Source organism: Drosophila elegans, unplaced genomic scaffold, assembly GCF_018152505.1.
Source record: "Drosophila elegans isolate 14027-0461.03 unplaced genomic scaffold, ASM1815250v1 contig_468, whole genome shotgun sequence".
In the NCBI taxonomy this organism is placed as follows: Eukaryota; Metazoa; Arthropoda; class Insecta; order Diptera; family Drosophilidae; genus Drosophila; species Drosophila elegans.
The window spans coordinates 3,754,174-3,775,464 of record NW_024545855.1 but is presented as its reverse complement, the minus strand read 5'-3'; the positions used below and the strand labels follow the sequence as shown (position 1 = coordinate 3,775,464).

The following is a 21,291-nucleotide window of genomic DNA, read 5'->3' as shown; positions in this document are numbered from 1 at the left end:
AAACTCGGCAAACGAGTTATTTACAATTGCACATTTTCATTATCAACTATAGTATGAAAACATAACATTCGCTGTTTTTTTTGGTTTGAATATTTTTATGAATTTATTAGTTAGCTATTATGCAAAAATATTTAGTACCTTAATAGTAAATTTCTAATGTAATTTTTTTTAACTAATGAGGTAAACAACTTTCAATTGTTTTTTAGTAAACCCTCTAAAAAGAAAATAAAACCAAAGGCATTCTGATATTTTTGTCAGTATTTAATGGTATTACAGCATTGCGTTTTCTTACATATATCAAATATAATTTCATAAATACATTTATATGTTTAGTCATAACTAGGCGCAGTATCGTAACATTACGAACTATTTTTCATTAAAAAATTAAAAGTTAATTATTAATAGTGGCAATAACATGTCTTTATTTACTCCTATCCGGATTCATTCTTATAACAAAAATAGTAAGCTTGCGCTTCATTTCGCATATTTCTTTGTGTTCTTTGCTTGTTACATTTTCATTTCAGTTTTAATACAATCTTAGGTAAAGTTATCCGCTGTTCTTGTCCTTCAAGTTTGATCTGCTTGGTATTTGTAATTAATTATTGGCAATTTTCTAACTGCATGGTTGATTTAGATGGGCATTCCATTTTCCATATTTCATTCAAGCTGTTGGTACAACATACAAGTCTTTTGTTCTATGTTAAAGTTAAATATATATTTTAATCTGTTTTAAAATACGTGCACTACTTAAGTGTACTTTAAAATGCAGTTTCATTAAAATTGCTTAGCGTGCTTAATACGTCTTGTGTGGTGTCTTTGTTGGATGAAGTCCCGGTCTAGATTAAACTTCAGCATAATTCGTTGACTAGAAATTAACTTAAGTACTTAGGGCTAGACTAACATTAGATTTTAACACGCTCTTGCAGTTTTCTGTTTTGGTTTTCGTGCATAAGTATTATTTTTTTTCTGATTTCTGATCAATCTTTGTTCAACATTTTGTGCTGCAGACATATTTGAGTTGTGTCGTCGAGTTTGCTGTTCCAAAACATCTTAGAAAATCTCAAGCGTTTCCTTTCTGGAAAGTAGTCAATAATTGCTTCTTTTAATTGCATGCTTGCTCCTTTTTCATCTGCAAGCTTAAACATAAATTTTCAAATCCATTAACAATTTAAATTTGTCTTTCAAAACATTTAGCACCAAAATGATTATTCGCCAAATAAAAAATCATAATTTCGTGTTTGATAATTTTGCACATTGTTTGGATATAGACATAGAGAAAAAACTAAGTAAATTTTGCAACAACTTTCAATCAATTTAAATTCAAAATACATTTAACTCCTATACAATACTTTGGTTTTATAGTATACCACACGCATGAATGCGCGGTTCGCAGGTTTGCAAAAAATTGAAAAACAAAGAAATCTCGATTGGTGTGAACAATACATAGTGTTTTGCGCACTTGGACGCACTTACTTATAACATCACAAAAAATTAAACATACACTTTAGATGGTAGGGCATAAATTATGTGACAGTTTTGTATCCTAAACTAACTCATTTTAGTCTGCGAAATTGATGCCTAGCCTATCTCTCCAACATTATTATATTCTTTGCGCTTGATTGGTTGCTTTCAAAATGCAATAACTTGTGTGTGGTGTGTGTAGCTTTAGTAGGTTTGATTGCGAGTAAAGGTTGCTTGTGGTGGCTAGGAAACGACTTTTACGTGGTGTACGTGCGGATGACATCCCGGATGACCGCGCGGCACAGCGGGCACTGGCCACCGCCCGCTCCGCGCCACTGCTCGATGGCGCAATCGTAGCACATGCACATGTGGCCGCACATGTACAGCACCGAATCGATGGGGTTCTCATAGCAGATGGTGCACTCGGCACTCGAATCGGTGCTCTGCTGGTCGCTCAAACTATCCTTCCACTTGTTGGCCGCGTTATTTGTGCTTTTGGCAACGGGCTGCAAAGGGAAAACCATTAGTACATTATTGGCATTTAAATGTTTAAGCTTTGTGACTACGTACCTCAATGTACTGGCTGCTGGTGGTGCTGATTAGGGTGCTGCTGGAGCAGGCTCCGGCCAGAATGCCACTGGAGGTCACCGTGGCCGAGGGCCTGGCCGCCAGTTGTCCATTGATATCGTGCGAGCTGCTCGCCGGCGGCAGGTTCACCACCAGTACGGTGCCGCCACCATTCGGCTGAATCTGTAGGATATCTCCGTTGGAGGGCATGCTGATCATACGGCTGCTTCCTCCCGCGGAGGCCAATGTGCTCTGGGAGGGATGGTGCTGCAGCAGCTTGGCAGTGGCTCCGGCATTCAGACTGCTCATCGACTCGGTCATGGGCAGCATCCGGGAAGTGGAGGCAGCATTGCAGCCGGATGAGCTGGTGGCATTCACTTGCGGCTGCGATGGGTAGGCCACCATGTTGGGCAGCTGCTGGCGGAACATCCTCAGCGACTGCGTGGAGCCGTAGACGTCGAGGAAGGCCCACAGCTGGAGGGACTGGTCCACATGCATCACCACCACAGCGGGCCCGTTGTTCTTGCTGATGCTCACCTCGCCGTTGGGCGCCACAAAGAAGGCAATCTCATCGCCACGCTGAGGGGCAGCTGCTATATCCTTGCTGACCACCCAGTACTCGGGGCGATCCAGCAGAAAGTCCGAGTCATTGGGCAGGTCGGAGGGCTGCAGCATGGCCGGGTTGCAGGAGGTGAGACCCAAGGCCAGGGCGCCCACGTACATCTGCTCCGTTTTCAGGACCTGCACAATCAGCTTCTCGCCAATGCGAATGGGACGGGCAGTGAAGACATAGCCCTGACAGAAGTCGGACTCCGTGCGAGAGGCCACAAAGCGGTCCTGCGAGAGGCGCACATTCCGGCCCTTGGTGTTGTGGAAGGGCACGGGTATGAGTCGTCCATTGGCATTGTACCGCAGCGGCGGCAGTCCGTTCGCCAGGTCGTGGGCTATGGCCGCCTGATCCACACTGGCCACGCTTCCGCCTCCATTGCCAGCCAAGTGCAGCGACTGCAGCGATGGCATCACATGCCGCTCCAGATCGTGCTCGATGTGTGCCCCAGGGTGTCCAGGCAGGGATCTCCTCGACTGCTGATGCGGGTGATGGGGATTCAAGGATGCTGTTTCCACGTGCTGTTGCTGCTGGGCGACCACAGCTCCGGCGGGCATCGCTGCCGCCGCCGTTGGCTGCTGCTGGTACATGTAAATGCGCGAGTCCAGGAACTCAATGCCCGTGCAATTGCCATAGATATCGATCACAGTCCACAGCAGGCTTCTCGTATCAATGCCTGATAGAATCACACCCTTCTCCTCGTTGTTTATCCCATAGATCACATCGCCAGCTCCGTTCACAAAGTAGTACAGGATGTTGTCCTTCTCGCAATACTGCTCGTGCAGGGCCTTGGCCCAGAAACCGGGCCTGTTCGTCAGATCCGGACAGGCGTACTTGGGCAGCGTTCCCTCCAGCGTGACAGGATCGTTGCTGGTGAACCCGAACCGAATGCCGCCATTCCAGTTGTTCGAGATTTCCGCAAACTTCACGCAAATCCTCTCGTTGATGCGCACCGGACGGGCGGAGAAGGTGATGGCCCGGCAGAAGCTCTCGAAACGGCGTGCCAAAGTTCCGTCCCGCGAAATCCGGATGTTGTCGCCGTGCACGGTGTGGAATTGCAGCGGAGGCAGATTATTGGGACCAGGACACGAGGAGGGCGAGCGGCGAACTGAAATAGTACACAAGAAATATTAAGTTAGTTAGGATTTGGATCAACTGGATATTCTAACAATTTAATGCATTTAAAAACACAATTCAATTTATATTAAAATGAATTTTATATTTAAATTGAAATTGTTTTTAACCACTTAATGCATTACAAAAAACTTTATATTTTAATTCATATTAATCCATTAAATGCATACAAAAAAGCTACAAAATTAATTAATTTAACCACTTTCTGCATTTTAAACGTTATGAAATTTTAATTTTGTCCCAGCTTTAGTTTGTATACCTTGATGTGGGAAAGTAGGTATAATTTTCTCCCATGAATCTTTTACTTCGCATTCAACAAAATGCTGCCTTCCCACAGCTCCTGTTTATCTATAAGTTACATCTTTTGTCATATTGTTTTAAAATCTTTTTCTCAATGCCAGTTCCCCCGCGTCGAGTTACGCATCTTGAAAAAAGAAATGTCTATGTGTTGCTCCAGGTAGCCGAATATTCAACCATGTGCTAGCTATCGAATTACGCAGAATCTTACTGGGCGAGTCAATAACCCCCAACCCAAAATACCCAAATTTAGTTGGTTTTCGAGCACAAGGCACGTGACTGGATTGAAGACTATTATTAAACTATTGAGTTTGGGGATCCGCGTTGCATTTGAAAAATGTGGTAAATGCCTTGACTAAAACGATCAACAGGCCGAGTCGAAAGGATTTTTCATGGTTACCGTCAGCTGCTGGCACTTTTTCTTGGAAAACCCAAGTCAGAAACGAAGAGAAAGAAGAGCAAGAACTACTTCAAGGAATTACAAATATTGGTATATGTTATTTCTTAAAGAATTCATTTTGTTATACAATTGCATGAAGTTTTGTTGGAGTTTTTAATGCTTCAGCCGGCTTTAAATTCTTTGCAATTATATGGACTCAAAGGAATCCTTTAGATATACTCCCGAAATTGGCATAATTATTGCACCTTGCAAATCCACGTATTTCAGCAGCTGCCGACAATTACAGCAGAAAACAGGGAAAAAGCCTATAACCAATCCATATGGCCATATAAATAATTACACGAATAGTCTTAGGATGGCGACAGGTTTCTCCTCAGGTCTCAGGTCTCAGGTCGGTGCAATGCCCAACATCAGACGATTCCGGCGGCAGGCCAACAGTTGTGTTGAAAAAGCATAAGCCCAGTTTATAAGAAACCGAAACCCATGGCGAAAAGGACCTGATGTTGATGTTGATGGTGATTACCATGTTGATATGCGGCGCGTGGCACTGGAGATCAATGTGTTTGCTTTGGAGCGGCATGTGGCAGCTGCTGTCCTTTTTCCCTTGTTTCTTGATGCCCTTCTTTTCTGAATTTTTGCCTTTGTGCCGGGGAAGAAATAGGACTGGAAGGCCAGAAGAAAGAAAGCAGCTGTAGCTGAATGGTTGGAACAGGTAAAACAACCCCTAAAGAGCGTCGTCTGTCCCCGTTTTTCGAGGGTAGTTTTCAACGTTTTCGATCGCTCAGCTCAGGGGTTGTTGCAGTTCCACCAGTCTAGTCTGCACAGTCTGCAGCTGTTCAAATTTCCAAAAAACACACTGCAAGACAGATACAAGATAGAAATGCTTTTGGGTTCGGCAAGGGCAAGATTCCCTGTGTGTCTTTGGGGTTGAAATTTAATCCTAAGCCAGGGCCAATGACTTGCACACGAAATCTGTACTGTCTGCTGGCTGTTTCCCGAAAAATCCAATCCTCAAGTGCTTCCGCAGCAGGAAGTGGAAAGGGAGCACCAGCTTCCGGTGGCTCTGGCTCCCATTCTTGAGGGGACTCAAGGAGTAGGAGAAGAAAAAAGCGGGATCCAGAGACCAACCATCCATATTTATGAAGTGACCGCGACGAGGAAGTAGGAAATCACGTACTACCCATATACGTGTATTGGATTGGGCCTATTAGCTGCAGGATGTTGTCGTCTCACTACTCACTACTAGTTGGCCAGGCTAGTAACTAACTGGCGACGCCTACTTTTTATCGGCCCAGACCCAGACAGTCGTCAGTCAATGGATGGAATTGCGCAGCCATGAATGAATGAAATACTCGCTTTTTCCTTGAAGTCCAAGTCCCAGTCCCAAGTCGAAACGGTGCTTGAGAGACGCGTCGATACTTTCAATTAGCCTGGCCAGTGGCCACAATTAATTAAGTGCAGCGATTGTCTTCGCTCGAGGCCTTAATGATGATCTTCCCCCCATAATAACTAATTGTATTAAATATATAAACGAGAGACTTGTTGTTGGGAAAGTTGACGAGAAAAACAATGGCTTGAAAGCTATCATAAAACAACCATCGTCATATTAATTAAGTAAATTACATTATCTAGGGAAAATTGTAAGGGGCAATTATACACATTTTCCGGATATGTTTTTTTTTCAGATAAACTGAAATATTTTTGGCTATTCAAAGAACTCTCGGAAATAAATGGCTTCAAAGTGAAATCTTTATTATGTTTGGCAATGATTGCGACTATAAATAGTCAAGATTAGTTTATTGAATCATTTCAGCTTAAACTTCTTGTATAATTGGTAAAATGTAGTTCATAGTTATGTATTTTCCCAGGCCCTCTGATCATGGACCTAATGCTGATCGTCAAATTTCGACATAATTTGGCCAACTTACATCTGGAGATGAAAAGTTCAGACTTTCGGTGGTCACGGATGCGTTGTTTGGAGTTTGCCGCTCTGCCGAAAAGGTTCCCAAACGGGGAAAACGAAGCATCAGCAGCATCCGATCGACTGCAAACGATCTTTTGCAGCAGTTGCAGGCAAATTTTCGTAGTTTGCCAAAAAGGAAAACCTGATTTACCGTTCGGCGCGGTTCAGCGACATCTTTTGGATTCGCCACCACCAGCGCAGCGAGCTATGGCAAAAGCAAAACATTTCCCACGCTGAGCACTCTGGGCAAAAATCAAACACAAACACAGTAGAGACAATTCCCACGACTCCAAATTTGTATATATAGGAGATATATAGTAAATTTGCGGCTGCCGAACATCGAAAACCTGTAACAAGCCTCGGTAATTGCGAGAAGAGAGTGCGGAGTTCGGATCTTCCCGAATCTTTGCTTGGATTTGGGGAACTGGAGAAGCTGCAGCTGCTCAGATGCAGCGATTGAGCGGGTGGAAAATGTGAAAATCATGCAGGTGTCATAAAACAAAACCCCGCGCAAACAGAAAAAAAAAGAAAATCAAAGCCAGTGAGGCAATCTGCGATTGTGATTGTGCCGACCATCGTTAGGCGAAATCATTTTAACGATCCGATGAAGAGATCTCCTCCAAACATTCAAAATCCCATTGAGCAGACGTCATTAGATTTCGATTGGCACTCGTGAGTCGAGTTGGCGATCATTAAAGACAGATTATCTTGATGTCTGAATGAAGGCTTACAAGGGGGAAGCTGAGCTCGGATTGAATGTAACGATCGGTTCTAACAAATCACTTAAAAGTGAATTAATTTGGTGGCATTAAAACAATAGCTTTGAGTTTAACTCCAACCATAAGCAAAAATCGCTAGAGATTTATATTGTTTAGTCAGTATTAAAGTTTCCATTATGATTAGGAATGCAAAAATATATCTTAAATGATTTTATGTAACATAACACCACACCCACTTAAACTCCCCCATTTGCAGCGATTGAGGTCACAGGTCACGTGCTGCCCCTCCCCCTGGGCTGTTCCTGTTGTTGTATGCCCACGTGCATGAGTCACGGGACGTGTGCGGACAATTAACACACCAAAGGCCGCTTAATTGCACCGGAAATGCCCCATAAAAGGCGGGGAGTTCAGGGGGAGTGTGCCGGCTTGGCCAGTGGATCAATGGATCATTTACAAATTGTATCAATTGGTCAACCATTTGGCATAAATTATCGACGTTTTGCGGCGCGGCAATCAGTCAGAACGAGTGGGTGAGTGAGTCGAATTGAGTTGGACTTAAGCTTTGACTTCCACGGGCTTGTCAATGGATCGACCCACGCCGATAAATAACTTATAAAGCGTATCTGGCCACTTCGCTCGGTGCGTTTTTATTTTTATTTTCGTTTTCGAAATATCAGTGAAATTACTTGGGGAAACAGTGTGTGGGTCGTTTGTTAGATAGTTAGTTAGAGACTACGGCTACGGCTGTGGGCAGAAAAGTCAGGCGTTGGTCGGAGTTTAAGATCTGAGCAAGTGTCTCTCGCCGAAAGGCTTGTAAAACAATTCTCACAGCAATAAAAGCAATGTTGAATTCTTGTCTTAAATATACGCAAATGAAGCTAATGAATGTTAATTAATCGCTCACAAACAAACAATTTGCGTGGGGCGGGAAAATATGAAAGTTTTTCGGCTAAAGGAAAAATTAGAAGTGAAATTGAACAAGTTTTAAGACTAAAAATGAAGATCTAACTTATATCTATCGAAATTATATTCCAATTTCTGTGTTTTTTTCACTAAACATTATTTCCACTCAACTTGCCGTTTTATTGTTTGCTTAACAGCTATATCCACTTAGTAAACCCTGTCTGCAGTGGAAAGTCCCATTGATTGAATGCAAAAACCACTTCCGTTCTGCTTGAACCGCTGACCAGTGCAGCGGAAATTGCACTCGCTGCTGGAGCGAGAAACTATCTCTTCTGGTGTGGATTCCCCACCGGTTTTGCCCCTCCCGACTCCCGGTAACTTTAGAAGCTTAGCAACAATGGACATAGACACAGACTCTGCAAATATAATAAAAATAATTACGCAACGGAAAAGGGGCCGACTGACGACGGCGGCGTTGACAGCAATGAAACCAGAGGTCAAACTATGCCAAGTTGTTGCAACCAGTTGTTATTGTGTCTAAACAGCTTTTCTTCTTCCCAAGTCCATTGCACTTTTCATGCGATTAAGCGAAATCTGATACCGCACACGACATGTGAAGTAAAAATCAAAGCAATCCCAAGCAGCAGCGAGTTTAAAAATAACAATCATTAAGTATGCCACAAAAATAACTAACTAAAGACATAAACAAGGGAATAGAGATAGGAAAACCTTGTGAAATTAAAATACAAAGAAAAACAAGTGAGTAATCAATGAAAATGCATCAGAAAAATTCCCAGCGATACTACGTTAACCTACTCATGCAGGAAAGTCCCCAAAGATAGTAAGAGAATACCAGTAGGGTAAATAAGAAGCCCCTGAAAAACCAAACATTTGCACACCTTACATATTGATCACACCTCTCAATGGGTTCAATGACTTCCAATGACTTTTCTCCCCATTCGACATAAATTTTCAGCCTTTCCACACAAACAAATTAGTTGTAAACACCCGGATGAGGAGCAGCTCCCCTTCTAATATAATTAGCCACTGAAAGGAAGAGATATGGAAAAGTGTATAGCAAAAAGGGAGGAACAAAGTGCGGGAGGGTGGGTGGCCAAATCAAATTTACATGTTTATTTTAACAAGCCTAAAAAACAACGGACCGTGTGGATTGAGAGCACCTCTCCATCGGTGCACATGATATATATAAACTCCATATACATACATATGTATGTATTTTTATTTGGGCGCTGAAGCATGCAAGAGGCCCCAGCCAAGAAGAACCGAACTTGTTCAACTTTGAGTAGACATAAAACCGATCTAAATATATACGCAGAGACATAAGGAAGCGTAGGGCAACATAAAACAAAACACAATAAACAAAATTGTATTTGCTTTCTACAAAATAAATCGTCCAGGAGTATAAAATAACAAAAAGGTCTAAAAATTGTGAAAATTGTTTGTATTTGCGTGGAATAGAAAACAAAATGGGTCTCAACTATATCTTAAAAACATACTTAATTAATAAGGATGCAATTATTCTGGAGTTTTTATTGCAGTACTGTACGTTCAAGAGTCAGATACGATAAGCCCGGCTTTCTTCCGCTTTGCTTTGTTGCGCTTAGTAGGCTTGCTGTTTATCGAAGCGTTGCAATTACTGCAAAGGGCCAGTGAAGAGGTTCACATAAATGTATATAAGAGCACTGTATATAATACAGTTGATAGTTACTCCTATACGACTAGCATTTCCTCGCACATGACTGCACAAGACACCCCTCGTTTCCCCTCGAAACTCTTTTGTGTAATTAAATCACTCGAGCGTTGAGGGGGAGCCAGCAATAACAGCTACCAAAGTGAGCTGAGTGGAATGGAATGGACTTCAAGAGTAGTCTTTTGATAGAAACACATCGTTATTACATTATAACATTGTAATTACAAAGGCTGACAGGCAATTCAAGTGTTTTGAGCCCGGAATTCGATAGTTTTTGATGCCTCGGTAGCATTGTTATCGACTGCCTCAATAACATTTATTGTTATAGCAAAACCATGCAAATTGCCTAACATTTAGCATATTAAATACCCCACGCAGCTGCAAAGCTGAACGAAATCTAGTTCTAGCTCCTCCTAAAATAGGTGCTCATATTAATTACATTAAAGTTCTCTTCAAAGTTTGAACCACAGACGTTAAAGGCCAAAAACTGAAATTAAAAAAACCCGATCTGGTCAAGTTTTCAACGATGGATAGCCGAACAGCTGCTGGTGGACATGGGCATAGATTAAAGACCCGTAGGTGTTCGAACCAAGTGAAAACCAACGGTGATTTATGCCTAGCAACCCGCTTTAACCCGTCTGGAAAAATTACGCCCTCCCAAAAGGCGTTCAAAATTGACCCAAAGATGCCTTTGGATATCTTTCCATCCCACTTTGCTTGAGTTAATTGCAGCTGCATTTTGGGCCAGGTATGTTTGCTATACTATAGATATTTTTACCTGTTGCTACCTCGATTGTGCCTTTTGTCTTGCGCCAGTTGCAACACCCTGCGGCGAAGCGTTTTTATCTAGTTTATCTGTATCTATTGAGGTGGTATGCGTTGTTATCTTTCTATAAAGACAAAATGTTAACAATTTTGTACTACTTTTGGGTCTTGAGGAAATTAATACAGTGGTTATTACTATATTTTTCTCTCTCTTCTTCAAGCTTGTTATTTGGTTTAATAACTGATAAACAAAAGATGTGGGTCGTGACTCGTAAGAAAGCTTTTTAGAAAAAGACACCGAAAATATCTTTGTGTATGTAGCCAAACGCTTAGAACTAATATTTATAGCCAATCCCAATCAGTATTCAACTACACTTGCAAAGATAACTATTTTTTGCACTACCGTTATCGGTAGAGCAAAATTATCAATTAGGAAAGCCATTGCTTTACCTATCAGCTTTACCCAACAAATTATAATCACATTTTGAAGTTAGGTGCAAAGAAAATGACCATAGGATGGATGACACATTTAGATGACCTCATGAGGGGAAAAAGCAACTAAAAAAAGTACTCAAGGGATGAAGAAAACGTAGAAAGGGGAATAATATCGCAACAGATGTTCAAAGCTTGAATGTATGGACACACTACAACTGCGGTCAAACCAAAATATTTTCTAAGGATTAGAAAAAGTTTAAGTATAATGGGCTGAGCGAAATTCCAAATTAATTTCTTTAGAAAATAAGCGGAAATTTATTAAACTAGAACATTTTGATACATACATATGTTTTAAGCCCTTACTAATATTTTGACCGTATCTGTATGTACAGATAAACACCCCTACGGGGGTGTGTGAACTAATATTTATGGTTGCTATTTACTTTGTGGCCAGCAATCGAAGGTCGTGCGACATTATGCCCAATAATCAGACGCTCAAAGACGAGTTGGCAGCGCTCAATTGCAAACACACGCACAACACAAGTCAAACTCAAACCAACAACCATTTCGAAAAGTAAACCGTGAGAAGCTAAGTAAAAGCCAAGAGCAGATAAACTTTTTAGCCAAGCAAACGTGGCATGCCAACACACAACAACAACAACAAGACAACAAACTACAAAATGTAATAGAAAATGCAGGTAAAAAAAGCAAAAGCAGCTGACGCCGCACACAACAACAAAGTAATTTCATTGATTACCGATAGGCAACGCACGTTCAAATCAAACGTATTGGAAGCCGCCACACAAAACATAAACATATGAACATAAACCATCCGAAGCTTAAACGCTCAGCAGAAGCAGCTACAAAAACCCCAACTTCAAAGCCACACCTCTTCCTCTTTTCTCTTCTTCTTCTTTTCGCTCGATCCTCCTCCTGCTTCTTCTTCTCCTGCCGTTGATCGTTATTTTTTTGCGTTTTGTATTTGCTTTTGGTTTTGCCGATGGCGGCAACGGCGCTTCGCTTACATTTCTCAGTAATAGCAAAAGCAAAAACAATCGCTGAATGAGGCAGATGCAAAAACGGTGGTGTTAAGAAAAATACCTCCATAAGAAGTTGTAAGAGCAAAATTCCTTCAAGAAAAGCCAAATACGCATAATGATTTGATGGATTGATTCAAATTAATTTTAGAATGCATTTATGAAATTTAATTTGAATAAACTGGTAGTAATTCATGTAAGGAACGAGTCTATTATAAATTTAATTTATGTTTTCAGTTCTATTTTTGCGAACACAACTGTATACAGGAGGCAAGTACAAAAAACGAAAAAGAAGTAAAAGACGCTTAGCCTATGCGTCATTGGGTTTACTTTGCCTGATTTGGCCAAAAAGAGAGCAATAAAGCCGAGAATGCAATTGAGCCAAAGCCAAAAAGAGTGTAGCGTTGTTGCTTTAAGCTTTTTCTCAGCTGCTTGCAACCAAAACAAAAACAAAGGAACGAAATTCCCCTGCCCAGATAATCGTTATGATAAACATAATCACTCCTTGGGAAAATTGCTTTGGTTGGTATTTTCTTCATCTCGAGGTTCCCGATCTTCTTGATCAATTTGTGGTTACTTGGGGGAATGAGTTATTTTCGACGCGATTGAAAAATTCAGTTTTTGGGAACTGACATTTCCGGCGAATAAGAAGTCGGTGGTCGAGGTTAAATTCTGCGAAGAAGAAGCCTTGGGAGAATTTCAAATTTAAGTTTGTTTCGGCATTTTCTGCTTCTATGTAGTCAACAAAAAAGTATTACTATTACAATAAGCGAACTGAGCGTGCCATTTTAAGCATTTAGTCATTAGCTTTCTGTTTCAAACAATCACAATCGGTTCGTTTTTTGCTTTTATCTTTCTTTATTTGTTATTGTTCTTGAGACGCAAAATGCTAATGTATGCATAAATTTTTACGGCTGGCTGTGTTTTCTGCTTATTTATCTTTGCCGCTTTAATTAACTGAAAGAATGAATGAGCGATAGGTCAGACCGCATGCTAATATTATGTGGGAATCGCTTGAGATCAATGAATTATGTATTTAAAGTATTTTCGCACGCTGTAATTATATATACTTCAAGGAGTTAGTGGTGGGACTCCACGCAGGAAGCTTTTTAATTAAAAACTGTCTATGGCTTGATTTTTGTAAGTTAACTTAAAAAAAGTCTTGTTCGATTTGTTTTTTTTTATAAGTTTACTCTAAGAAATTTTAAAGTATCCAATGCGATTTCTACCAATATTTTGATCCCTTTCCCAACATATCCTTAATCCGATTTCTAGTCTTGTACTAATGCGACTACTAACCCAATCCGAAACGCTTCTTGATCTTCTTGAGCAAGTGCATCTTCTTCTTGCTGGAGAGCTTGTCCTTGGTGCTCATGAGAAGCTCATTGCTCTCCAGGGCCAGGACCTGGGCGGCCTGCTGGGCGGGAGTGGGCATGGCGTTGTGGAGCTGCTGCATCTGTTGCAGGTGCTGCAAGTGCTGCTGGTTTTGGTGATGCTGCTGCTGCTGCGAATGGAGGTTCAGGCGAGGATGGCTGCCTTGCATGTAGTTGACTGGTATATCCGATAGACCCATGGTAATGGCTTTCTTGGTGTTGATTGAAACTCTTTCAATCGAACTAAACGAACTCGCGAACTGCTAGCGAAAATCCACAAGCTACTTGCGTATTTTATTTGGCATTAATTTAACGTAAGAGTTCTTCGAATTTGGTGTTTTCCGTTAAAACATTTTGAATTTGGCTGGATTTTGTTTGCGCGCAACGGGAACAAACGGAACGAAACGAACGAAACACAGAGACCGACGACGACAAACTCCCGGATCCAACCTTTCGCTGCGATTTTTCTACAACAAATAAAAGGTGCTGCGGCCTTTTATAGCCTCGCACCAGCTCAGAAACGCTCGCTCTCGAACTCTCTCCCACGACTCTGACGTCGCTGCCGCTAGGGAGCAAACGAGAGAGCCAGCCAGAGAGCAAGCAATGTTTGACGCCTCTCTCTGGCAGCTGTTTCTTATTTACTATGGTTTCGGTCTCTTTTTGTGCCTGCCATTCGCGTGTATTGAGCCTCCCCTATAACGTACCTTTTTTACCTTTACCTTTCTGCACCTTGATCGGGCAGTCCTCCTCTTCTTCTCCTGCTGTTGCTTCTCCTGTTGATTTTGTTGTTGCTCTAGGCCTGCATTTTAGTTTTTTTTTGTTTTTGGCCAAACTGCTCTGATCTCCACTAACTGTTGTTCTTTCGCCTATGTGTGGAAGTGGTTAAGTGTGTGTATATGTGTGTAGTTCAGCCAGGTTCAAAGCAATTCTTTCTTTTCGGAGGGGTTATAAGGTCTATCTGGTCTGGCTCATATAGCTGCGAAACTATTTAAATTGCCCTAATGCTTTTGATCGTGAACTTTGCGGGTCTTCAGAGAAAAATATAACTAACATACATTAGCGGTCAAAATAATAGAAATATAAACTAAATAAGTCAAATATAACTATGAACAAATATTTTTAAAATCTATTTAAAAAGACTAGTTAAAAAGAAACAAATAAAAAGTTTTTAAATTTTTAATAATAATAATAGTTTCGACTACAACTTTTTTTTATGTATTTCGTTTCTTGTTTTGGTACTCTTAGGGATTAATTATTTGTCCTTACATTGCCTCACATACAATACTAACATAACGATTATTCAGTCAATTTCCAATTTCGGGTTCACTTTTATAAATCCCCTTCTAGATTTCCTTTAAAATAGTTTAGGATACGAACCAAAGCTCGTCTATGATCTGCGACACATTGCGTCTCATTTGTTAAGCTTTAGATTTTGTGGTCAGCAGGACCACTGCCGTCTGGCGTCCGATCATCATTTATCCTTTATGGATGCCACGCTGCCATTGATGCAGGATGATAATTGTGCTGAGTGCTCCCCATCTTCATCCTTGTCCTTTTCGTCCTGCATCAGCAGACGGATCCGGACAGACCTCACAGCAGATGCAATTTTTAAGATCGGAAGGGATCACAACGCACCAGAAAGCATTTAAATTTTGATATTAAAGTGGAAATGCATATTCAGCATCCTGGCAGCAGGCGTGCGTCCTGGAAATACATCTGCTGCTGCTGCTGCTTACCCGATTTCCCCCTCCTGCTCGCTCAGTTTGCGAAAATGCAAAAAAGGTCGGGGAAGGTGATGTTGGCGAAACAGGAACCGGCAAACATCGAGCGGCTAAATGAGACCATCGAACAACCCCAAAATTGTCAAGGGCTACAGTGAATATCGGTTAAATGGCACACCGTTCCAGGAAAATGGTAATTTTTTAATTATTCATTTTGATTTAAATGAAAATATCTCCAAAGATATTCATAATTGTACTTATATGTCTTACAATTTGTTGCCACTGAATTTATAAATATAAAAGGCAAGGCAAGAACAAACAAATTGGTCTGTGCTTTGTAATAAGAATTTTTTTTAAATTTAGAAATATCTGGACATATTCGAAAGGTTTTACCACCGACCGAGACTCCATTTTAGTAGTTTTTCGGTATGGATGCCCACTGTACCCAACCTGAACATCAACGAAAGGTGTCCATCTGCGGTTGCAGTTGGAAAAGGACATGAAAAAGGGTTTGCTCTACTGTAGTTTGCATCCCCTCGCTGCCCTTGCCTTCGATTCCACTCCATTCTGTTTGTTTGCCAATTCCAGGTGTAAATTCATAGCAAAAGATACAGACACGGGTAGAAAGGGATTTTGAAGGAGGAGAAAGAGGAAGCCAGCCGACCACGTGCCAGGTTAAAAAATGGGAAATGGGAAAAAAGAGACGTGCGCCAGTTGCCTTGGCTGATAAGGTTGCTCTACTTCTTGTGATCGGTTCGAACTCCTTTTACGATTATTTATTTTTTATATATTCATATTTTGCCAGCAGACATCTGCTTCCATTTGCATTTCTCGCCTTGATGGGGGAGATATCTACCGTCTGCTTTTTGTGTTTGTTTGCTCCCCCCTCAAAGTATTTTGTGGTTAAATTTAGAATTTGGCACATGTGCCCCACCAAGTTCCCTGGTACAGTGCAATTTTTTGTATCCCAGTTTGGTCTCCCACGAACATCTGGCTTAAGAATATAAATCGTCTTCGTTTTGGTATAAGTTTCTCCTTAGACCCGCATTTACCTTGGCCTCACAATTGTTTTTTCGCCCTTTGTCTCGGAAATGTCACAGAGATTTACCTTTCGTACAGTTCCTTAACCCAAGATCCCTGCTGCTATTCGAAATCTTTGTCTATGGAGAATTGACCTAGGCAGGCGTTTAATGAAAATGCCAAATGATAATTTTGCACGGCAAGTGAGTAGATTCAAGTCCCCTTGCATTTTTCAACCGAAAACAAGCATAGGAAAGTGGTTTAACTGTGCAGTTCTTAATTTCACATATCAGATATAAGCATTTCATTTTAATCTTTATGAAAACAGCGGTCAAAAATAACCCTCACCTTTTATAGAGTGGAAATCTAAAGGTTTATGGCATTTTTAGACGTTCCACCTTATAAGATAACAAAATCACACACCGTTCGTTCATATGGCCTAATAAAATTTATAAGATAAAAATACAAGTTACACAAATCGCGTTTTTGTGGCATTCCCATACACATATCATACCCATGATATTCTTATCATAACACACTCCATGACACTCCATAACACATGATCGAGCTGTAAGCAAATGTTTTGCGACTGCCTTCACCTTGGGAACCTTTAAGTCATTTATCTATTACCAATAAATATATATGTGAGTACAAGTACGACTATAATTAAATAGTTTTCAATCAATCGAATAGAATCTAATTAAAAGATTTATAAAAATATTCAAAAATAATGTATACTACGGTAACAGTTCAAGTGGGCCAAAGATAAGTGTGAGGAAATTATCAGAATTGAATTAACGATTTATTCAATGAAAAAAGTAAATGGGTAAAGTAAATGGCCGAAAAGATATAACGAATTGGCAGCTGTCGAAACGAAGACAGCTGAGAATTCCTCGGCTCTCCACATCGATCGCCGATAACCGATCAATATACACATAATTAAGTAAGAACTTTAGCAAATGCCAATGTTTAATTAGAAAACGACATATGCAAACGGGTCACAGAAGGCAGAATGCATTGAAGTCGGAAGGAAAATAAAAGGGAAAGGACTCAGATAGGCCAGGGAAAAAGGAGCTGAAGAAGGAGCAGTTGTGGAGTTTCGTATATACATATATATGTATATAACCCCGAACTAATCCAGCGGACACAAAGGAGAATTGAAGAGAACAGAAAACCCAAAATCGAATTGCGCAAGCACTTGAGAAGTCAAGAAATGGAGGAGAAAGCCTAAAATTTGTATGTACTACCAGTCTCCAGGGATCGAGGCATATACAAGTATGCAGACAACTTAAATGGCAGCATGGCACAAACTATTTATCTTTACTAAGAAGGGTATTTAATTAATGTTTAAATGTCTGGGTTATAAACACCATGATTCTTAAAGGATTACATAATTTTTAAGAGCAGTTTATAAGTTTTACTTTTATATTCATTTATAAATTCAATACTAAAAATATGCATAGTCCAGATATTCTCGTCAAGATCTCTGACTTGTTTTATACTTTAAAGAATCTGTTCCACCTTTTTTACCTGCGTCAGCAGTTGGTTTCATCCCGAAACTCTGATCAAGATCTAACAAAAGGAAACTCAATCGGAACATGGGGATGTATTTGGCAACTGCAACTGCAACTTCCACATCCACATCCACTTCCCACTTCCGCATCCTCATGTGCGTACGCTAATCAAATATCAACATCGCGCAGGAATAACCGCCAAAAGCAACACATGCGAGGGAAGCTGCTCTCCGTTAGAGAAATATGCCCGAGTGCTGGCCAAATGTTTGCCTTTTTCGGGGGGTTTCGGCTTTCACAGTTTTCAAATTGCAGTTTTTCCCGCCTGTAAAATGGAAAAACTCCCTCGTCCCAAGGAAAAACGCAAGATCTTTACGGATACTCCGAAACAAACAGGACATTTGGCAAGTCATAGACAGATAGAGAGGATCCTGGCGGGTTTTCGACCCACAGCATGTGTCCTTTTCTCAGGGTCAGGGTGTAACCAACCACTCGGTTCGGTTATCTTACCTGAACCGAGCGCCTATTGGGGTTTACTTATTCTCTCCTGCGCCTTTGTGCGATCCTTCGTCCTTTCTTGCGCCCATTTTTGTGAGAAATCATTGCCATAAACTCTATAATTTATTGTCTACAGCTGCATGGGCATCTAATCGAAGCTGATTCCATTTGATGGAGGCCTTATATGACGATGTAGTAAGCAGGTATCTTCGGACCATGTAACCCCCAGTTCAGTACACCTGTAAAGGTAAGATGCCCATCACGTTTATGTTCGCGCCCTAGAATCAGAGTCCTTTGCTTGAGCAGATTTATACCAATTTGGTTTGTTGACTTTCGGACATTTAAGCTTCTTACGAGTTTTCCTTACTGTTTTATTGTGATGGTGGCATGAGAAACTCAACAAAATCTATAAATATATTATTTATCCCTAAAAACTGAATTCTGCCTAATAATAATCCAAAAATCTTCAATATACAATTTTTTTTTAACTAAAAAAGGCTTTTGAGTTTTCGGGATAAGGCGGGTTCCAAATTATTGTTAATTTTTTATGGTGAAGAGTCTTGAGAAACTTAATAATTAATAGAGAAACCTTGCAAATATGTAAATATTTCTATTCTAACTATTCAAAGAAATTTAAAAACACTTTTAAATTTGTACTAAGGCATAATGTCAAAGCTTACTAAATATACATTCTATTTATTATATGCATGCTTTATTATATTTTGTTTTTATATTAATAATAATTTATATTATGTTTTATATTACATATACATATAGAGTGCACGCATATAGTTATGACTGTTACTATAATATATGCATTTGCATTAAAGTTTTTTAAACACACCAACTTATCTCAGTTATAAACTGTGAGTATTTGTATTTGGGAACAATAGCGTCGCAGCTGATAAACGTTATCAAACTAAAAAATGTTTATTAGGCACAAAGAACAACACAAGATCACAGCTTTTCTATATAACCCGAATTAAAACCATTTCTCTTGCAAACGTAGAGCAGACTTCCTAGGGTATTGACATCATGTACGCGAGCAGATCGATAGAGTCTATGGCCACCATGCCAATGATTCAGTTGCAGTGCAAAGGACCCAATGGATCGGGTCCTGACTGGGTGCCCTTGAAACAGGATTGGAAAAGTAGGTGGTGCACCCTTCCTGCTTGCTATATTGAAAATTTGGCAGGACGAATCGATGCTTTCGAAACTAGAGAAAGTGATGTCTTTGTGGTGACATTTATGAAAAGCGGTACTACATGGATGCAAGAGTTGGCCTGGCTTTTGCTAAATGATTTGGATTATGAACGGGCTAAGAGCAGTTATCTATTTCATCGAAGTCCTTTTCTAGAGTAAGTGCAGTGAATAGTCAATTTTAAAGCTGAGTTTTTAAAAAATGTTCTGTAGATACTCTGCCTTTAACCCAGTGGTCGCTATAGATTCTGTAGCTATGTGCAATCAAATTCAGGATAATTCCCGTCTGATTAAATCCCATTTGCCTGCGCAACTTCTTCCGAGAGAAATCTGGAAACACGGTCGTAAGATTATCTATGTGGCGCGTAACCCCAAAGATGTTGTGGTTTCTTCATACCACCAAATGAAGGGCATGCACTTTTCGGAGGGCAGCTTAGACGATTTCGTGGATTATTTCATTGCTGATAAAATTATGTATACATCTTATTGGGCACACATTATCGACTTTTATAAAATGCGCAATGAGGAGAACGTTTTCTTTGTGACCTATGAGGATATGTCACGAGACCTTCAAGATGTGGTCAAGCGATTATCGCGGTTTTTGAATTGCAAAGATCTGAGCAACAGTGAAATGATAAAGCTCTTAAATCACCTGAGTTTTAAAAACATTAAAGGTGAGTTTATAAACAAAAATTTGGCTTTGAGTAAATAAGACTATGTTGTATGGTTAGTGATAAGACTTAAACTATTCTACTTTTAGAAAGCAAGTTTGGTAATCCCACTGGCTTCATAAAAACTCTTCGAAAAACTACTGACGATTTTGAGTAAGCCTAACTTTCTCATTTGAGACTTAAAACTAATCATTATTTTGTTTGTAGATTTATGCGGCGCGGAATTGTTGGCTCGTACAAGGACGAATTAAATCTCGAACACAAGGATAAGATTGATAAATGGACAATGAGTGTTCTCGAAGAGCATGGATTAACTGAATCTGACATTTTTGGTGAATTTTTGTAATTTAAAATAAAAATTAAGTAGGTTTCACACCTGTATAAAATAAAACTATCGGCATGAGCACGATGAAGGCGAGTGGCATCAGCACTAAGAAGGCGAGTGCCATCGCTAGGGGAACAGCTGTTCGGCCAACATGTGAATGTGTTGGTGGTGGGAAGGTCACAAACCTTATTGGAATGCCCATAGTTTTTTGATTCATAGGCGAGCCGAGCTTTTAACTGTCATGCAGAATACTATAACTGAATTATTATATTGCCAATACCCATTTACAAATCTCTGAAGACATACCCCCTAGCCAAGGCGAATTTCGACCGCTTGATATGTCATTTAAATAAAATATAAGCTTTAGTTACTTACCGATTTTACTAGCCGACTGACCCATTGCTTAATTAAAATCACAAAGGCGGTGTTTTGCTTTCCGGAAGGCACAAGAACAGAAACAAAAGCCACAACTAGGACACACACAACTCATTTGGCATTGAGTTTTCGCGTGGCCTCAGCCCTCGGAAACTTTCTATTCTACTTTTTCCGTAATTCGGTCATTTGCTACTGGCAGACTAGCTTATTTACGGAATCATTTGCGGTAATTGCGTTGCATTATAAAGCTGTTTAATTGTTATTTTTATTGAGCAGAGCTGCCGGTTGCAAGGCTTTTTTCAGTGTGACCGCGCTTAAGTTCAATTTTACTTACAAAATATACTATCGTGCTCAGAAAAATATACCAAACAATATTTTAAAATATTTCAATTATAGGTTCTTTTATAATGATTAAGCAATCAATGTTTACAACATTAATTTTGATATAATTAATAAATGCAAAAGAACACAAGTTTATTTGAATTAGTTATGCCTGCATTATTTATTGTATAGTACGTATTAGCGCTATTTTAAAATAAAATCAAAAATCAATTATCTGAACTTAGTTTTATTTTTTATGAATGGTTCTAATCATTTT

General features: G+C 40.1%; 2 protein-coding genes across 3 annotated transcripts; one reads left to right on the top strand and one right to left on the bottom strand.

Moving 5' to 3' along the window:
* Positions 1-240: 240 nt before the first annotated feature.
* Positions 241-20,980, bottom strand: LOC108143023 (protein neuralized). 2 transcript variants are annotated; one of them, XM_017267216.2, is made up of 3 exons: positions 20,694-20,980; positions 2,032-3,743; positions 241-1,967 (listed from the first exon to the last, which is right to left on the bottom strand). In XM_017267216.2, the coding sequence occupies exons 1-3, from the start codon at positions 20,716-20,718 to the stop codon at positions 1,719-1,721; spliced, it is 1,986 nt and encodes a 661-aa protein (XP_017122705.1). In that variant the 5' UTR covers positions 20,719-20,980; the 3' UTR covers positions 241-1,718. The 2 variants fall into 2 exon arrangements, with proteins under 2 accessions (XP_017122705.1, XP_017122704.1); XM_017267215.2 differs by lacking the exon at positions 20,694-20,980 and adding an exon at positions 13,299-13,834.
* LOC108143024 (sulfotransferase 1 family member D1-like) lies at positions 19,130-20,366 on the top strand. The gene is made up of 4 exons (XM_017267217.2): positions 19,130-19,480; positions 19,536-19,996; positions 20,083-20,146; positions 20,201-20,366. The coding sequence occupies exons 1-4, from the start codon at positions 19,158-19,160 to the stop codon at positions 20,337-20,339; spliced, it is 987 nt and encodes a 328-aa protein (XP_017122706.1). The 5' UTR covers positions 19,130-19,157; the 3' UTR covers positions 20,340-20,366.
* Positions 20,981-21,291: the final 311 nt, after the last annotated feature.